The 19,924-nt window shown below is 33.7% G+C and overlaps 2 protein-coding genes across 4 annotated transcripts; both read right to left on the bottom strand.

Moving 5' to 3' along the window:
* Positions 1 to 4,703: 4,703 nt before the first annotated feature.
* Positions 4,704 to 8,385, bottom strand: LOC127804680 (MYB-like transcription factor EOBII). Its single transcript, XM_052341603.1, has 3 exons — positions 8,203 to 8,385; positions 7,923 to 8,052; positions 4,704 to 5,206 (listed from the first exon to the last, which is right to left on the bottom strand). The coding sequence occupies exons 1-3, from the start codon at positions 8,336 to 8,338 to the stop codon at positions 4,897 to 4,899; spliced, it is 576 nt and encodes a 191-aa protein (XP_052197563.1). The 5' UTR covers positions 8,339 to 8,385; the 3' UTR covers positions 4,704 to 4,896.
* A 4,659-nt stretch (positions 8,386 to 13,044) lies between these two features.
* Positions 13,045 to 18,781, bottom strand: LOC127804268 (ADP-ribosylation factor 1). 3 transcript variants are annotated; one of them, XM_052341100.1, is made up of 7 exons: positions 18,616 to 18,781; positions 17,721 to 17,913; positions 16,158 to 16,228; positions 14,544 to 14,663; positions 13,883 to 14,001; positions 13,531 to 13,612; positions 13,045 to 13,345 (listed from the first exon to the last, which is right to left on the bottom strand). In XM_052341100.1, exons 2-7 carry the CDS (start codon positions 17,866 to 17,868, stop codon positions 13,340 to 13,342), a joined length of 546 nt encoding a protein of 181 aa, XP_052197060.1. In that variant the 5' UTR covers positions 17,869 to 17,913; positions 18,616 to 18,781; the 3' UTR covers positions 13,045 to 13,339. The 3 variants fall into 3 exon arrangements, with proteins under 3 accessions (XP_052197060.1, XP_052197062.1, XP_052197063.1); XM_052341102.1 differs by having other exon boundaries at positions 18,628 to 18,723; XM_052341103.1 differs by lacking the exon at positions 18,616 to 18,781 and adding an exon at positions 18,304 to 18,463.
* Between the last annotated feature and the right edge of the window lie 1,143 nt (positions 18,782 to 19,924).

Here is a 19,924-nt window from a genome sequence, read left to right as displayed (position 1 = left end):
TTTAACAATTATTTTTAATTTTTGAATCACAAAAAAAGTACAACTCTTGGAAGCTAACACAAAGTTTGAAACTTGAAGTACAATACTATAAAGCTAATAATAAGTTAAATAATTAAATAAGAACACAATGCATACAGCAAGACTCGAACTCGAAACACAAATATTAATTCGTCATTTTTCAATCTTAATTTACGTAATTATAAAATATAATATGATTTTTAATAAAATGATAAAAATTAAAAAAATTATTTTTTTAATTAAAGAATGGCGGTCACGGCGGGGCAAAGTATAATATGATGCCCGCTTTGCTTTTTCCAGTGGGATTATTATACAAGGGGGACAGTTGGCAAGGAATAAAAGAAATCTTACAAAACGCGTCGCCCGATGCTTGGCTGTTGCTAAACCTTCTAATCCATCCCTCGTTATAATGGTTGTGTAAGACCATTTAAGCCCCTTTTAATTGATTTTTTATCTATAAATAATAATATAATATCATTATTATTGTTGTTACAATATAATAATTAAAATTTTATAATGTGAGAACGATCACTAGACATCTGTGTTCAGCTCCAAACAAAGGTGCTTGTCGAGACGGACGAATGGTTGGCTTTGGGAGGTTGGACTCCTATAAGAGAGCTAGCTTCGGGGAAGAAATAATGAATTATAGAAATATGGCTTTTGGGAAGAAAAAAAGGGCTTATGGAAAGAAAGAAAGCTTCCAAGTGGAGGGTTTCCAAGAATAAAAGCAAAATCGCAAGAAGAGTAAATTATCTAGGAAGTTAGGCTATCCTATAAGAATATTTTCTCGAGAAGAATGAGAGTGTCAGGTAGAGACGTGGTGTTGTGTTTCGAGAATGATGCTAAGTGTTCTAAGAAGGCGTTAGTTTCCTCCTAGTAAGTTGTGATCACGAACAACAGTTCAAAGACTTGTGTGGATTCCTCGCTCGTGATTATCCTCTGATTCTTAAGTCAATATCAAACGAAAACAATTGTAGATGAAATGCAATAAAAGAGTGTCGATGTTATCGAAAGTGAAAGTCCATTTTCTTTGTATTAGAGTTGAATATTTATAAGTGTGATTCTCAATGATCTCGGAGGAACACGTGTCCCACATCTCCAAGACTTTGAAGGGGCACATGTCTTACATCCCTAGGAACTCGGAGGGCCAGGTGTCATGCATCCCGCAAAAATTCAGCATACCCAGGAACATGAATGATTGTGTTCGAGAATGAAGGCTTACCCAGGAATAATCAACATACCCAGGAAGAATGAATGTGCCCAAGAAAAAAGATTTGCCTAGGGAGAAAAGCCTATCCGAGAATAACAATTGTCCATAGGAGTGCTAAAAAATATTCGAAAACTGGTAAACCATATCGAACCCTGCATTTTGGATTGGTCGATAGTTCAAAGGTTAGGTTCTGGTTCTAAAAATTAAGAACTGATATATTTAGTTTGGTTATTAATTTTTTTTTTTTCAAATTGTGATTTGAACCAAACCGGAATGGATATTATACTTATATATATTATATATTTTTTTAGAAAAGAAATGTGTTGATGATGCTATTGAATTTTTTGGGTTATTGTTAAGACTTTGAGTCTTTGACTTATTGGGAATATTTTTGATGTTGTTGTTAGTGGTAGTGAGAACTTTGCTTTGATTATGTTGTTTTAATTTTAATTTGCTAATTTTCGTTCATTTCTTTTTTGTTATTGATTATTATTATTAATGAACTCTTTTATTTCTATACTTTTATGTGATATTACTATACTAAATGATCGATGTAATCTCATTTAACGAAATAGTTTATGAATTATTTTGTTCTACTTTTACTTCAAGACTTGAAACATTAATGAAGTTATAGATTTATTTTAATTAACAAATTTGTTTGTAATTTCATATTTTACGAAAATATTTAGAAATGCTAAATATTAATTGGATAGACCGAAATCGGTCCAGTGTGATAGATTGGTCATGGTTTAGTTTTATATATGTAATAATTTGGTTACGGTTCTTATTTTTTCAGAACCGTTAAAAATTGTTCGATTATTAAATTCTTATAGAACCAAACCAATCCGAATCGTTGACACTCCTAATTGTCCAGAGACTCCCCACCCCACCCCACCTCAAACTAAGTAGTACAACAATTCTATATATAAAAAAAAATCTTATAGTAATTTATATTTATATAAAGTAATTTTTTTAACTTCATATTTTTACTTGTGTGACTCAAATTTTTTGTTATTTTGATTATGCTCTTTAACTCTAATTTTTAAATTAATTTAATCCTTATATTTTAATTTTTTTTTTTGTGTGGCAGCACAAATTTTTCATTATTTCAATTACATTTGAATTTATATTTTTGAGTTAATTTAACTCATACGTTTTTATGTGTAAAAAAAAAAATTAAAGTGAAATGATAAAATATAAGTCATACTCAATTCGCATCAATGTATATGTGTTAAATTAACTTTAAAATATAGATTCAGAAATGTAATTGAAACAATAAAAAATTTAAATTATCACCGAAAAAAATTAAAATACAAAGAGTTAAATTGATTCAAAAATACTGATATAGACGTAAAATTAAAATAATAAAAATACAATGACAAAAATATAAATTTAGCCCAATACATTGCTCCGAGGAAGTGGCCTTAAAATTCCCAGTTGCTTGACATAAAAGAGATATTTATTAGAACGGCCTCATTGTAGTGGCCCAACAAAAATAATGATAAGGGTTGGACTCGTCCAAGGGCAGCCCAATAAAAGTCTCCGTATATGGGCTGGCCCAAAACAGTCTTTTTTTTTTTTTTTGTGAATCTCTCGCATCATTAGCACATGGCATTTCGCCTTCTCGGCTCATTTTGCATCTGAAACACGTGACTTAATACAAACGTGTGGCCCAAATTTCATTGTCTCTCGCGACTTGCAGTCCAATGACACGTCCGCCAAGAGAAGCAAACAAGATAATACTGTGAATATTATTATATTTAAAATAAAAACAATAATGTTATTTCTATACTTAATTATAATAATTTTATAATATTTATATGTATTGTATCGTAGGTAAAAATTTATTAAAAATATCTAAATGTCCAAAATATTTGCTTTGACTAAAAGGATATAATTTTTGCCTCATTAAGAGGGAATCCCACACAACATGCAAATTAAAAAAATTTAAATATCTAAAAATCTCTTTGATAATTATACAAAACTGATAAATATTATTTATAAAGAATTATAACTCTAATAAGGTCTTAGAATATTAAGATAAATGTACATAAAGAAATATAATTTTAATGAATTATAAAATATCAAGACAAATATTATCGGTAAAAATCATAATTCTAAGGAATGTAAAAAATCTCCATGCTTCTCTATGAATAAATAGTCTTTTATTTTTTAAAAAAATATCTCTAATATTGATTTCAATACAACATTAAACTCTTCAGTATTTGATTTAATCATTATCGGAATATTTGTACGGGAATTTTCCTACACCCTCTAATCGTTCTCTTTCTAGCAGCTTCCAAGCGACTTGACGATGACATTTATAGTCAATAAATTTATTATTATGTTCGAACAACAATATCATAACATGTTATATTTTGAGAAATGCATGAACATTAATAGTGCACAAGAGAGTTTAGACTCCACACAACTCTTTAGTTAAAATAGACATTTTCTCAAACTATAATAGCTCGAATTGAATGTTAAGTTTGAATTTATAGATCAATTCAAATACTCAAAACTCTTTTTGTCCCATTAATGTGAAGTTGGGTCGGGACATATCGACCACGATTCATTTGTGGTTGTTGAGATGCATATGATGGTATATTGCATATGTAGTTAGGTAAAGAGAGTGTTAAGGACGGTAACATGTTGGATGAACAAGTGGTTCTCATTGTGCATGGAGATAACTGCATGTGAAGACTTCCTTTTGGGAACTCAGAGAGTTAGGTTTAAGTCGAACTTCAAGCTTGCGAAGCCATGGATGGACCTGCATAAAATGGAAAGGAGAAGATGGAATTTTCCTGCAACACATGCATTGCATTTCCACGTGTCGGCTCCCGATAGGCCCTGTTAAGTTTAGGTATCTGTTCATTTGTTAAGCATCATCAGAGCCCTGTTCGCCATGCATGCATACACATGTATATGCATGCCATAGCTAGCTAGCAGCTAGCTCACCTCATCTCCTTTAATCTGTTTCAAGCTTGTGGTACTGATGATGTTTATATATCTTTTGTTCAAATTTAAAACTAAAATAATTTACCATTCACATGGAAGAAACAGTTTAATTAACAGAAGGATTTATAGTTGTGAAATTGATTATCACCAAACATATATATAATCCGACTTGTCAACTCAGATAACAAAGTTGATTTGCAATCAAGAAGTACTTTACCTACTGCTACTACCAATCATTTAAGGAACTAAACCTAGGATTAGTCGACACTAAATAGACTAAGATAATTTGTATTTTAATGGGTGCCCCCACCATTATTTAGCTTCGTCTCTTTGCTCAGTAATACAGACAAAACAATGATATTTCGGAGAGAAAACGACTTGAACATATATGGCTAGATATATATATATATATGATCAATATCAGCAGTACTCGTGTTTACAGTACTCTTTGTACATTCTATATATATTTTCCATTACATAATATTCATAAGTTTACTGCAAATCCAAACTATATAATAATATATATATATAATTAATTAAAGCAGATATAATGATATAAAGAGTAGTATAAGTATTTTTATTCTATTACAGGCCGGCCGTAAGTACTTAAGCAAGAAAGTAGCGTATATATGGAAGATATATACTACGCTTTCTAGTATAAACAAACCTCTAATATAGTGAGGTCCAGATGGAGGTGATAGTTTCAGCGTTTAGTCGCCATTAAGAAGCTGCAAGGACCAGATATCCTCCATGCTCCAGATGCTGTCGTTTGATTCAGCCAGAAAGGAGGCTTGAGAAGCCTCCATATTACCAGGGTACAATGGCGGCGAATAAGTCTCGACTGTCTGGTGATCGGCGGCGTAGAAAACCTGGCTTGTGCTGGCTTGGTCGTTGCTCTCTAAGCTTTGTCCGGCACTGGGTGTTTCGGCTGCTTTGATGTGCTTTTGGATTCTAGTCCTCCAGTAGTTCTTGATCTCGTTATCGGTTCTTCCCGGCAGATGCTTGGCAATTTTTGACCACCTTCGCCACCATAAAGTCATCAAAAGCAAACAAATACATTAAAATGGGTAACTTAAAAAAATGGGCATGCAGACCCGCCTCTGAATTTGGATTAAAAATCATTTAACTTGGTTGGATCTTAATCCTACATCTGAATTCCTTAAACAGTGGACTAATCCACCAAATCAATATGAAAGCACTTTTGCATGAGATAATCCACTTATAAACAATAGTATGCAACAACTCGTATAAAATAAGGTATCTTACACCTATCCCTATATATATATATATATATCTATTTAATATAATAAGATCATTAAAAAGATTTATTCTCTCTGTCCCATATATAAAAGGGCTGTCGTCTACTACATATATATATCTCCAAGACAGACAGACAGACAATTAAGTGTAATAATTAAAGATTGATTAAACATGATAATATGATTAGCAACAGCATAAATAATTAGAAGATATATCAGCGATAACTAAGAAGGACAATTGAAACTAGGAAATTAATTATAGACGACTTAAATAGTTTCTAAAAGTAGAATGTAATGGAGAGAGAAGTAAGTGACGCATTAGCATTATGGCCGATAATTTAAAACTACTGTTCGTTTGAAACAACGTTTGAGTAATTGAATAGGATCATGTTCCGTGGTTGAAATTGAAAGGCCTCATGTTCCGCGGTTCAGAATTGAAGAGCTTCACTTTCTAGTTTCGTTATTTAAAGGAAACGACTAGCTATAGAAACAGAGAGATGGTGCAAGGTGTCAGTGCATGAAGTCATCCATGCATGTTAACTACTTTGTAGCTGCGAGTACGCGCATGCAGACCAAGTTCAGCCGCCAACTGTTTGTTAGGTTTGAGCTATGGCTGGCAGCTAGCGTCCCCAGAGGTTTGCTCTCGAAGACCATAGCCCTTGATTAATGGACAATGATATTTGGTTCGACTAAGTGGGTCCAATCACTAGCTCGAGAGGGGGCAACTAGGGAATTTCCCCTTCTCGACTATGTGATTTAGTTCTCTTCGAGAAACAAAATTTTATTTTCTATGAAAATGGGTCTTATATCCTGATTAAGTAAGGTAAGGATCATATATCCCCATTATTTTTTTTCTATAAATAAGTCTGTATTGTTATTTTGTATATTTGTATTAATATGACACATAATACAAGACATCAATAAAAATGTCAAACATGAGTATTCAAATAATATTTTCAATCATTAAAATAATGTTCTACAAAGTAGGAAGTGCACAAAATTTTATATATGGCACATGACAAAGTTCAAAGAAGAGACTTGTTAATGTACTCTTCCATTTTTGCAAGAGAGAGAGTATTTTGTGTTGTCTTGTTGATGTAATCTTTTTGTCTTCCTTTGCCTTTCTTTTCTTTACCAACCCAAGAAAAAAAATATTAATTATATTTTTATTCCTAAAAAATAAATCATTTTATGTCGGTTTTTTATGATGATAGCAAGGTATAATAAAGTAGACGACAATAAACATGCATAATGTGTGATGAGTTTTTACTTGTACGGAGGAGTGAGCCCTAGAGACAAGGAATTTTCTACCCTATTCTCTGTACTATATAGATCTTAAAATATATTTCTAGTGTCCCAATTGGGTGTGTGAAAGCCCTAAGTCAGAAGGACACTTTGTCTTGAAGGGCCAAAACATTTGGGCAGCTGTCCACTTCAACCAAAGCCAATGGGAGGGAGGAAAGCTCTTTCAATTGATTGGGAGAGTTAACATGTGACGAATTGAAAGTTGGGCTGATCCCAAAATGGAAAATTCGGCTTGCTCATACTGTTCGGCACAACGTGCCCTCTCAGCCACCTCTCATAAAAGGTATCTTGTTAACCCAAAATCCCCCTTTCAAGAGTCCATCGCTTTATTACTACTTTTAGTAAATAAAAAACCCAATTTTTTTGTTCTGTTCTTTATTGCATTTACGGTTATAAAAAGATAATTTAATTACATCTCTGCAAAATATATATGTTCTACTCAATAGTACCGTAGTTTCTTCTCAACAAAGAAATTAAAGAAATATATACATGTGCATGTGTATCAATTAATTCATGATGTTGGCTAGATTCGCTTAAGATAATTTTTTATATTTATTTCTATAGAGAGCTGGATCTAGATCATGAGAAATTAAGGTGGAAGAGACTTGAACCCATGATCAGTAATATGGGATGGATTTTCTAAAACCGACTGTTTTTTTTTTAATATTTTTAGGTTCTTTTTGGAAGATCCCATGAAGAAAAAGAAGGTGGAATCTATTGGAAGCCCAAAAAGAATAAAAGCATGAAGGTTTAACATGAAGTTGTAGGGTGGCGTCCTATTCCTGTAGGGCTAGCTAGCTAGCTAGCTGTGTGGGTGGCTTGACTCGTGAGATTGAGGAGAAAAAGAAAATGACGGGAAGACTTTCCCAGCCACGAAAATTGGCGAGAAAATTCTCTAAAGCGGGGATTTTTCCCTAGCCACAGATTGTATTCCCCACGTTGTAATTATTTCTCTCTCCAAATCCAAAGCTAGTGGCTCTCGTGTCCTACGATTGTATGAGCAAAGATTTCGATGAATCGGAACACTTGGACCAGAAGGAAAGACTTAGATTTCGAATCTTCTGCTCACTTAACTTGCTTTCGGATTAACAAGTGTACAGCATATATAGCATATATATGTACGTAAATGTAACTCTATATACATATACGTGTGGCATGCTAGTCTTGCTAACCTGTTTCCCCACTTAGCATGCAGCTCCATGATCAAGAGTTGTTCCTCCGTCGTAATGTTACCTCTTCTGACGTCCGGTCGGAGGTAGTTCAGCCACCGGAGCCGGCAGCTTTTTCCGGTACGCTTCAGACCTAGCAAGATCGAACAACATGCACACACATATAATATATATATATATATATTAAAGTTCTAAAACTAGGGTTTCCGTCACCATTTGAAGAACATATATACATGATCAAAAAAGAAAGAAAGGACGATGAATTATAGAAGTAAGTAATTACCAGCAGATTTAGCAAGCGAGTTCCATACACCTTCGCCATGGTTGGCGATGTAGTTGATGAGGATCAAGTCTTCTTCCATGGTCCATGGCCCTTTTCTCACCTCAGGATCTTGAGAGTTACATGGTTTTTTATCCATTATTTGGCTCTTCACAGGGAGAGAGAGAGAGAGAAAGAGAGAGAGAGAGAGAGGATCTTCTAGGGTTTGAAGAAAGAAAACGGAGTTGGAAGGGAGATTTATAGAGGTGGGGGGAGTCTAAATATGATAATTTTATGATCTTTTAATTAATTGGGAAGATAACTTTTAACCCAACTCGCTTATATATGTATACCATAACAACAATATTGCTATGATATATCGATGATGATCGTGTGCATGCATGTACCATGGCATGCGTGCATGGCCACTTTGCCTCCATATATGTGCTAGCTACTCCATGCCTTTGTTACACCATATGCATTATATATACATACATATATATATATCATTGCATGATCCGCCAACTTGCATCCAAGCATCCATAACTATGTTACACATGCATATTTTTCCTAAGATAAGAACTTAAAAAGGATACAAGAAATGAATAAAAACAAAATAGTATTTTCATGTATATATAAATACTTATATATATATATATACATATAAGTTTTCATTTTAACTTGCGTTTTCTTTCTCACTCTATGGGCCGTTTTAATTGAATTTAGGCCCAAAACTAATGGGCCTAGATAACTTTGATTCAGGTCCAAGACTATTCATAGAGTTTTGGGTCCAGAGGCCCAATAAGGCACGTAATCTTGTCGTCCCCATGCTTTTGTTTCTCTCGCTCCCTTATTCCCCCCACAGGTTTGGTTATTGCAAGAATCAGAATTTAATTTAATTATAAATTTATTTTCTTCTTTTTTTGGTACAACTAAAACCCTAAATTCTTAGTTTCTTTGAACTCAATTTTTTTTTTTATTATACTACAGAAGTGATTTTTAATTTAAAAATTAAAAAAAAAATGAAATAGTACACATTATGGTATTCAATAAACCTTACCTTCCAGCTGTTACTAAAGATGACTATTTTCATCAATAAAATTCAACATGTCATGATCATCTACAAAAGCTACTACTCAAAAGGCTTAATATATATATATATATATAGTTGATACTATCATTGTGTTCATGGATCTAAAGTACATAATATTTACTAAAAGCAAAACCAGTGATGCATTAAAGAGTATGTCGTGCACATAATACAAGTAAGATGAAAAACAAGCTTAAGTGACTAAAAAGGGCTAAAACTGCCCAGTTGGGCATGCATGTTCTTCATAAATCCTAGACTTAGTTGAATTGTTTAATTCTTTATTATTTGGTTATTTTTAATTGAAAGGGTGGCCAATTTAAAATTTTTAAATGAAAGTTAATTAGATGATTTGGCAATAACAGTTTACTTTTTAAAAAATTTAAGTAAAATTTTAAATAAAATTGAATTTATTGTAGTGATAAAAATGTTTAAGAAATCAATTGTTGTTTAGATTATGATAAGTATTAAATTCAAGTGTCCGAATAGCTGTTTTGATGATAAAATGAGGAATGATTAAAAATCCTTGAGTGTTACCGCACGCATTACAAGATAATATTGATTAAGAACTCCAAACCCTAAATCTTAAAAATGTTTAAAATTTGATAAAACACATAGTACAAGCTATCAATATAAAATATGATATAACTTGTTATTTGAGGAGAATTCTCCCAGATAAAGCTTCCCTCTTGGTGAAGAAATTCTCCTAGAAAATGAACATTCCCTCAAGAGAAAAAGCTCTCCCAAACAAACAATTCAAAGAGTAAGTCCTCTAAGAGAAATCCCTTTCCCTTAGATAACTCACTGCATTCTATAGTATACTTATATTCATATTTTTTCATATACTTGTTTATTTAAATATCGAAAGACTAACGTATGAGAAATCTCATGTGCCTCTCTTTCGAGTGCAATCAGCTTTCTCAGATTACGAATCGAATTTGTTCCAAATAATTTTTGGCTTCTTTCGTTACATAGTGATTCTCTTACACAAGCTTGTTCTTCTATACCTGACCTTGCCGACTTTTTATTGAGTTTTTTTAGAATAAACAATTTTAATTATTATATTCTAATAACAACAAAGCGTTATTACAAATGTTAAAAAAAAATAGTATTTCTAAAAAAACAAAAAAATGATTAAAAACCTAACAAAAAGGTCAATTAGACTTCCACAAACTCAAAATAACCGGTCTCCCAAGTCAATTAATTTACAGCTAGATTCATTGTTACTGGGATGAACCAACAGTGCCACAATAGTTTGTCTCCAATTCCACCCAAAAATTTCTCTATGTTGAACAATCAAAGCATAAATCAAACATGTATACTAACTATTCAAATTAAAAGTAAAAAAAAAAAAAAAATCCCATTTTTCATTTATAAAATACAAAAAATATTATTGCAATAACATTCCCCTAGCTTTTATTTTGTGTGCCATTTCTATATCTAAAATTTACTCAAAGACCCAAAAGAAAAATTGATTAATTTGATTTTAAATATGTATAATTATAAATATATATATGTATTTTGTAGACTAATTAATCCTCTTGAAAAATTTAAAATTAGGATCAAGTATTCAATGGTTGATTAACCAAATACACAGATTCCCAGATTTGATACTAATGAGTCATTAATGTTGTTTGATCTTATGGCATGTTTGTTCCCAAACTAACATGGTTTGGTATCCAATTAAGGATTAGTAGACATGTAATTAGATCTAAATAAATTATTATTATTATTATTGACCCTTGGAATTTTCATTTAATGTCACTGCAATACCATATGTCATTGTGTTGATAAGATATGACATGATTCAATCATATGTTATAATGCATGTTCATTGTAAATACATGATAGTTGGTAAATATATATATATATATATATATATATTAAATTAGCCAGCCATCAAAACACATCCTTGTGGTGCTATAATTTCAAATCTTAAATATATAATTATTTGTGGGTTTTCACAAAATATAAAATAAAATTTATGTTCATCGATTGTCTTATATTTTCGTATCTAAATACATGACAACATATAATTAACTTGTAATATCACGTCAGCATGATGACATATGATAATATAATTACATTAATTATCATCTATTTAAAGTTTATATACCACACAACATGACGATATAATATTAGTTATATTGAATATTTTCTCTTCTTTCCATGTATTTATAGTGTTTTTTTTTCTTTCTTGCATATAAGTAAAAATAATAAAAATAAAAGTATCAAAATTCTGGGGCCATTCAAGCGTTGTGTTTGTAATTAACTCATTGTGTTAAGTCAGTGAATCTCTTGAAGTGAAAACATAGATCCTGAAATAGGTCTCCCAAATTAAAGAAACAAGGAACAATTTAGGTACTTTGCCCTAAAAGAACTGCCTTAATGAGCGGTCCAAAACCTAAGTTGCAAGATTATAAGATCTTTTGGAGAACTAGTGGTGGTTGATGTGCTTATGGCTAATATCATCTTCAAGATCTTAATTTGATAATGAAGATCTTTTGCTCAACCCTTAAGACAGATGATAAGATAAGATCAAAGATCATGTTGAGTTAGGCTTAAGCGATTCCGAGCCACAAAAGAGTGGGGAGGGGTGTCGAAGAAAGGGAGCAAAGTACATCAACTGGTTCATGATCTCTTGTTTAGACTAAATCATCAACAAAACCCCAGCGCTCAAATGACTAATTCCTAACTATGGGGTCCATTAAACCATGTATCAACCACCCAAAATTATCTTAAAGCTGTCTTCTTAATATCTCGAACCAAAAGTGTGTATAATTGGACTAACCCATAAAAAAGTAATGGGGAAGGAGCACTGATCCTGTGAAGCCAATTGTGTGGCTGTGGATGAGTTGTGGGCAGAGATAATCTCTTCTCTACATGGTCTTAACAACCCTTAAATACCCTGTTGGATTGACTAATCAACCTTGTCCTGAAGCCTAAATTGGAGATGAAGTTGATAGCGTTGAGGCCATATGGGCTGTTTGTTTATGGCACCCCATAGGATAAGTTCTAGTCGGCCAACTAAGATGAAAAGACCAAAGGCATTCCATGACTTTTTAAAGTTAAAAAGTTACATATGGCCAACAAGACCATTAATCTATAGGTTTGGTGACAGAGAAAGACCTATGACTATTCTAGTAATAGCATTGAGACTTTAAATGTTATATATTTAAGTCTGATAACTAGTAATTATTTAAATAAAACAAAGAAGCTGACAGCGTTATCTTGACAAGACAAACTTTTTAACACATGGAAGAATGATTTCTAACACCCCATCAGTACTCAAGCATAGCCTATGATCTTTTTCTGAAAAGAAAATTAGCTGAGAAGGAATAATTAGTAGTTTAAAACCATCAATTCGAGAGGCACAATTCATATTTGGGTATGCTTTGCAGGCTTATTGTCAAGTGGCAATCATGATCTGGAAAAATTGGTTCATCTCCTCTCCCCTTTCTGTCCCTTCTTAATAGTTAATTCCCAGATGGGTTCAAGCTTGACGTTGAATATATGCCCTTCATGGATTAATTACTCTTTTATCACATTGGAAACTGATTCATAATTGAATACACACAACCCAATAGCTTTTGCCAGGTTCCATGGTTTACTAACAGTCTTAACAGAACTATTAATTACATAAGAGTTTCGAGAGTTGAATAATAAGTATTTATCAGAAAATTCTTTTTTTGGGGGGGTGGGTGTTCACTTGGATTGCTTTAAGGAATGTGATTTTGTTTTTATTTGTTCTGGGCTGCAGCAAATCCAAAATCCAAGAGTATAGAAGGTCCATCTAAATGCATAATAAATAAACCAAAAGAGAACAGCATAAATGCTCAGTTCAAAGAATATAACACGCCATACAACTAGCTGGTAAGTGCTGGCCAAACGTAGTAGCGATAACAATCAAACAATAGGCAAACTCAAGCTAGCTACTGTTCTTGCTATAACAAAGTCCACCCCCGTGTTCAAGGGAGAATATTGTTGAATTGCGGAGGTCTTATAGAAAGACAACATGCTTAACCATGCATCACTAGATCTTCCAGCAGAAGCAAAATCCTCGTTCGCTACCTTTTATGCCTGCCAACACAACATCAACTTCAAATTCATCTCTAAAATTGGAAAACTATCAATAAAACTCTTTATATCACAAGAATCTTTGCAACGTTATTCTGAATGAATTTTATGTGCCAGTTTTTATAAAATAAGAAGTTCCTGCAAATATCTCTCTCTCTTATGACCTCCTAAGGTTGCAACAAACTTGCCTTGCTAGCAATGTTGCTGGAGAGCCAATCCAGGCCTTCATAAAGCCCCTCTCCAGAGGTTGCGCATGTGCTCTGAATGTACCTGAAAACAAACCAACAAAGGGAATCCAGCAAGAGCACAAGTAAAGGCCTAAATTCGTTGTTCATTTTCCTTGATCCATTTCCATTAATTTAAAAAACCAAGCTCTCGGTAAACCCGTCTGCACATCAGAGGTGCAACAGATACACATGTAAAGTTTTCAATCAAGTCTGCAAATATTGCTTATGACATGGCAATGCTTGTTCCAAATATTTCAGAGTTGAGATTGATATACAACTCATACTAGTGCCAAAAACAGAATGAAAAATTTACCAGTGGCGTTGTCGGAGTGAATGAAGACCAAGCTTATCAGTTATTTCTGCAGCATTCATTGCGTTAGGAAGATCTTGTTTGTTAGCAAACACAAGCAAAACAGCATCTCTCAATTCATCCTGCCATCAGATTGACATGATTAAGTCAAATATTTGTACCAAAAAGCTAAATTACCTATCCTTCTCCTACATGCCAACATGAAATTTACAAGGCAAACATAATTTCAGCTGGAGACTTGCCAAAAAAAAAATAAAAATCAGCAGGGCAAAAACTCTGAATACAAGAGGAAGACTCTGCCTTTATCCTAAATAGAAGATGGTGCAGACACGAGCACTGAAATGGTAGCTCAATATACAACACAGATAAATAGGGCACGTGACATGTATGGAGAGGATGAAATAAAGGTAAAGAAACTTGGAGAGAAGTAAGACAGAAATCTACTTTGCATTATCATATTTCTTCAAAACCGACTCTAGCATATACTAAGGCAGTGGAGGTGTTCACCCAACAAATAACAAATGAGACACTAAAAATATTAGATGTCAAAGATGCCAGATAGCAACAGCTGCCCACCGAATGAGCTGAATTGCCAAATAACTTGTAACAAAACCATCCATTTCTGCATAACTGCATTTAATAAAATACAAAAAACAAAATCTACCTCATTCAACATTCTATGTAACTCATCTCTTGCCTCAACAACTCTATCCCTGTCATTGCTATCCACCACAAATATAAGCCCCTGGGTGTTCTGGAAGTAATGCCTCCACAATGGACGGATCTGTAACAAAGAGAAACCACAGTGATCAATCATCATAAGAATACACCAATGAAAAAGAGAAATCATGATAAGATGAACACAAACAGAACCATCATGATAAAATCTAGCATTGAAAAATAGACATGACCTCTTGATTGATGATTATCACCTTGAACCTTCACAGACGCCCTATGAGTATTTACTTGAAGTTTACAGAACAATAGTTCATGAGTCATTCTTTGAACCACCCTGAGAACATAATTGGTGAAAAGAGGGGAGAAGAAAAAAGAGAGAGAGAGAGAACAAAGGAAAGGAGAGCGCTCTGATACCAAAGTTTGTACTGAATAAACAGAGAAAGAGTAGATGCAGAAAGAGAGGATAGATATTTAGAGAAAGAATGAGAATAACAAAGAGGGAAATAAAGAGGAAGAAGAAATAGAGAGATATCAAGAAGGAAAAGAATAAGCCAAACATCCAACCCACGCTGATTTTGATGATGTGATCTCCACTAGATGGTTTTACTCAGTTGAAGAGAATGATGGAGATAAAAAAATTAAGTGTTCTATGGTATTATTCCATAAAGAAATTTATAGCATTGGCCTTTGTTATGCTTTTTATTATTTTACTACTTTAACTTTAAATCCTGCTCCATATTCAGTTAATATTGAATATTTATCTTCTCCCTTCAGTTTCTCTCTCTCCAACCCCTCCTTCCCAATTTCCATCGTCTTTTACCTCTTCCACTCTTCCTTCTCTTCTTCATCTCTTATTATGCATGCTATTCTTCTAATGCTCCTCTTTATTCTATTCCTTCTTTGCTACTTCGGTCTTTCCTCTATAAAACTCTTTCTTCCCCACCCTTCTTCGCCTTCCGTTAGTTCTCCTTCTTCCCCTATTCTTCTGTTTATGCTATACCAATTACAATTGCTCCTTCTCGCTCTCACTGATCTCTGATTGATTGGAGCCAAAATATCATCATATAGTTAAATGATTTAAGCATCTAATAACTTGTTGCTCTAATGGTACTGGATGACAATGACATTTAGAAATTTCAGCCTAAAGAGACCAAGGGCGGAGGGCCCAAACTTGGGTTGTGGGGTGGGTTCAAAAGTTGAAACCGTATTTCCTTTTCATGTCAAAAGATGCTCACAAAGAACCCCACAATATATTGGTACCAGCACCTTGTGGAAGTGAATTCACTTCACTAGGAACTAATTCTGCATCAAGAATTTCATATGATCAGCCAATGACTCCAATTAGTGAGTACTATGGCAATTTAACATAACCCAACTTGCCCCAAATAATTTAACAATTATAAAAATTTCCAGGAACGCTTAAGGATGATAATGAAACAGACTCAAAAGCCATGGTCTGCAATTCAAAAAAAATAAAATAATAATAATTCAAATATTATCAAGATTAACTCTAATATCCATAACATGTCAGCAAATTTAGTGCAATGTCACTCAACAATCACTTGGTGACAGTAAGGAACATAAAAGAGAACATTAATACCTTGTCTTGACCACCAACATCCCAAACTGTGAAGCTAATGTTCTTGTACTCCACTGTCTCAACGTTAAATCCTACAAGACACACGATTCCATGGCAATTCCATGGCACTTTCATTAAAAATATGACTGCCACTATATAAATGATTAAAAATTTGTGAAAGAGGAACACCGCTAAATAAATTCTATAGTGCAATTATTGAAAATATGTCACTATAAATATGTGCTGGTTGTTGGTCATTTAAAATATTAGTTACCTACCAATATGGAAACTAATTTTGGTGTTAGATTTTTAAACAACACTCCACCAATGGGTTATGTCACAACCCAGTTCCAAGTTAAAAAATGCCCCTAACACTTTCACTATTGAAGGTATTTCTCCGTACCACAGCCAATGCCAAACTTGTATAAACAAGAAGGGCTTCATTAGGTAACTGACAACTGGCATAAAAATTGTCAAATCTTGTAATATGAATTAAAGACAAAGTTTGGACAGCTAGAAGTCATGCATCTGAACCCACCTAGTGGCATTAAAGCTTGCAATGATGATAATGATAAGACTTTTAAACTATAAGCGTTTATGAGCCCACCAATCATGTCTTTAATTACTGTCAACTGAGTCATGTCTTAAACTTGCATTAAAGGAGTCGCCCCCAATGGAGTCACCCCCAATGGAGTAGCCCCCAATGGAGTCAGGGGACTCCATCGGCACCCCTATCACTGCCCTTAATTATTTTCTTCCATCTTTTAGTGTCACAAAAATGTTAGCCCAAATCATGCCACTCCTTATTGTTGCCTAAATTTTGTACCATCGTGTTAGCTTATAAATATTGTCTTATCACCTTTCATTGTGGTGCTAGAAGCACCTTTGAAACCTTTGAACAGAACTTGAGAATGGTTTCATGTATCCATTAATAAATACATCGAGAATAGCAAAAAGAACAAACAGACCTACAATGCAAATTAGTTCTCAGCTTTGTACAGTGTCAGTGCTTATGTCTCAGGATCTATCAGTGTAACTATCATACTAGACAAATACCAATCAGCAAGCTGTCAAAGGCTTCACCAGTACTTCACGGTCCACTTCTCCAATTTAATCAGCATTTTCTAGAGTGAATTTGGCAGCACTCTACTTATTCTCAAGTCCAGTAACATTAGGCATGGACAAATAGTTTATTTCCCTTTATGGGTGACATCAGTAAAATAACTCCTACTTTCAGTTCATTTATGAACAATGCTATTACATGCACATTCGTAAAGAAATTTTCTTTTTTTACTTGACCATAAATTACATGAGCAAATGAATAGTGGATTTGTGATTCATTGTGCTACAGAAAGGTTGTAAGTAGGGAAGAAAGAAAATATAGCTTGTCATGAATAAAGCAATTCATGTTATTCAAAGTAAGCACCAAACATGTTCGTGTGTTAAACCAGCAATGTGCTAAATTAGATGGGCACAAAGAAATTGGCTGGCACAAGACACATGGAAAACTAACTCAACCCTGCATGACTTCTATCAATTCATGTGAAATAAGAAGTGATGTTGAAATCCAGAGTCAGAGCTTACCAATAGTAGGGATTGTTGTGACAATTTCTCCAAGCTTGAGTTTGTACAATATGGTAGTCTTACCCGCAGCATCAAGACCAACCATAAGAATCCGCATTTCTTTCTTGGCAAAGAGCCTGCTGAACAGCTTGGTGAATGTCAGCCCCATTTCTGTTTCTGATATTCACTCCAGCAATCAGCTTCTAGCGTAGCACTGGCAGATTTAAGTTTTCAAATAAACAAATCAGAATAATCTCACAGATGGAACAGCACAATGCAGCCACCATCATGGGGCTACCATCAAGGTCCGAAAATTACAACAAATATAAATCAAGTGAACGCAAGCACGAGATTTTGCTGTTCCCGCTTCGGCTGGCACGTGATCGTAACAAAATCTAGCCAGAAATGATCAACAAATCCACATCCAGAAAACTAAAGAAGTGACTGAATATGAATACTTGCGCATAATCTTACTTAACCCACCAAAAATACCCGGACATAATCAGCAGAAAAGCAACTCAAACAAACCCTAAACATAACATGAATCCCGTTATAGAGCTCATTAACCAGTCAATATTGAAAGCATGCTGTTTGTTTAAATTACCGCAACAGATCTATCGAAATTTTAGGCACGCTTCTTGAAACCATGAAACTTAACCAACCGACGGGAAAGCAAATCAAATGAAAACCAGATCGAAGTCGCCATAACATGAAACGACGATTATCACGGCGTCTACGTGTATTACTGTGCAAACATGTATGTATCGTCCACCCGTGGATCTAAAGGAATTCATCAGGCATGTAAATCTAATCTACGTATTGGGATCGATGTAGATCTAAGATTGATCCGCGACAAAATCAAAAATCATAACGACTTACGGCTTTGAATCGAAGTACACCAGAGAGAGGAAGGTACCTGAGAACTCACGCAGATAGATCGAAAGGAAAGTAGCGAGAGAGAGAGAGAGGGAGACGCGGGTCGGCCGGATCTGAAATCTCCGGTTCTCTCTGTAAATGACCTGACAACTACTGGCTGATATTTATTGCGGTGAGGAAGAATATTTTAAAAATTAAAACTTTGAGCCGCGAATTCAAACGAGTGGTCATTTCATGGGATGGGAAGCTGCGTCCCACTTGCCTGAATTGATTTCGCTTTTTATTTTTTTATTTTAAATTATATATTTGACCTCGAGTTAATTTTAATTAAATTAATATCCCCTAATATGGACTTTTTTCGATATTTGAAATTTATTTCAGAACAAAAGTAATGTCAAATTTTAACTAAAATATTTATTACTCTAAAATTTTCATTAATTTAATTCAAAATATAAAAAATTCAAAAATATTATTAATTGTACAAGCCAATCACCCCGCTGCTTCTTGCAAGAGCATAAATGGTTTAAAAAATGTATACATAAAAATGTGTTTATTTGGAGTACAGGTGAACAATATTTCTTCATATCTAAATAATTAAAATAAATCATTTGAAATTGTTGCTTCGATTTAAATTGTAGATTAGTTAGGTTTGATTTTTAAATTTTAATTCGATCCAATTTTGATGATACAGAACCGATCAACTTCTTTTATCATGGACCAAGTACTTGCAAATAAAGTTGAAAAGTCGCTCCCTATAATCACTCTAACACTCAAGTCAATTCACATAATTATGAAAATTGAAATATTTAATTGAAGTAGAAGAAAAATAATCCCCTTGCATGTGTGGATTCACCCATATTTATGAGTAGGGGTGACCCCGTGGTAATAAAAGTTTTCTTCTTTTCCATTGAAAATATCTTTTTGATATTATGGAGAGATTTGTTACTGAATTTGTTTCAACGAATGAGGGAAAAGTTATCCTCCGAGCATTTTAGAATAATGATTCCCTCAGTTTAGAAACTACGATATTTGGAGGCACAGATATACCCATCATCGTAAAAATATAATCTCGGGATAACAATCGCCTTTAAAGGCTTTGGGGGAACCACAGAGACTAAAGATACCAAGATACGATCACTGGGCTTGGATTTGGGTTTTTGAATATTCTCTAGGACGATTTGAACATGTGCCCCTTCCCAGCTTAACTTATGTGGTAATTATCGACTGTCCCTTTGCGAACACGAGTCTTTCATCCACTAGCTTATTCGCAATGGCATCAAGGTAATTATGATTTTTATAATTTTCCCTTATCGATTTTGGTTTTATATCAAAAAGAATCAAAAATTTCA

Source organism: Diospyros lotus, chromosome 6, assembly GCF_014633365.1.
Source record: "Diospyros lotus cultivar Yz01 chromosome 6, ASM1463336v1, whole genome shotgun sequence".
NCBI classification, from domain to species: domain Eukaryota; kingdom Viridiplantae; phylum Streptophyta; class Magnoliopsida; order Ericales; family Ebenaceae; genus Diospyros; species Diospyros lotus.
Note: the sequence above shows the minus strand (reverse complement) of the source record. Positions and strands in the feature narration are given on the sequence as shown.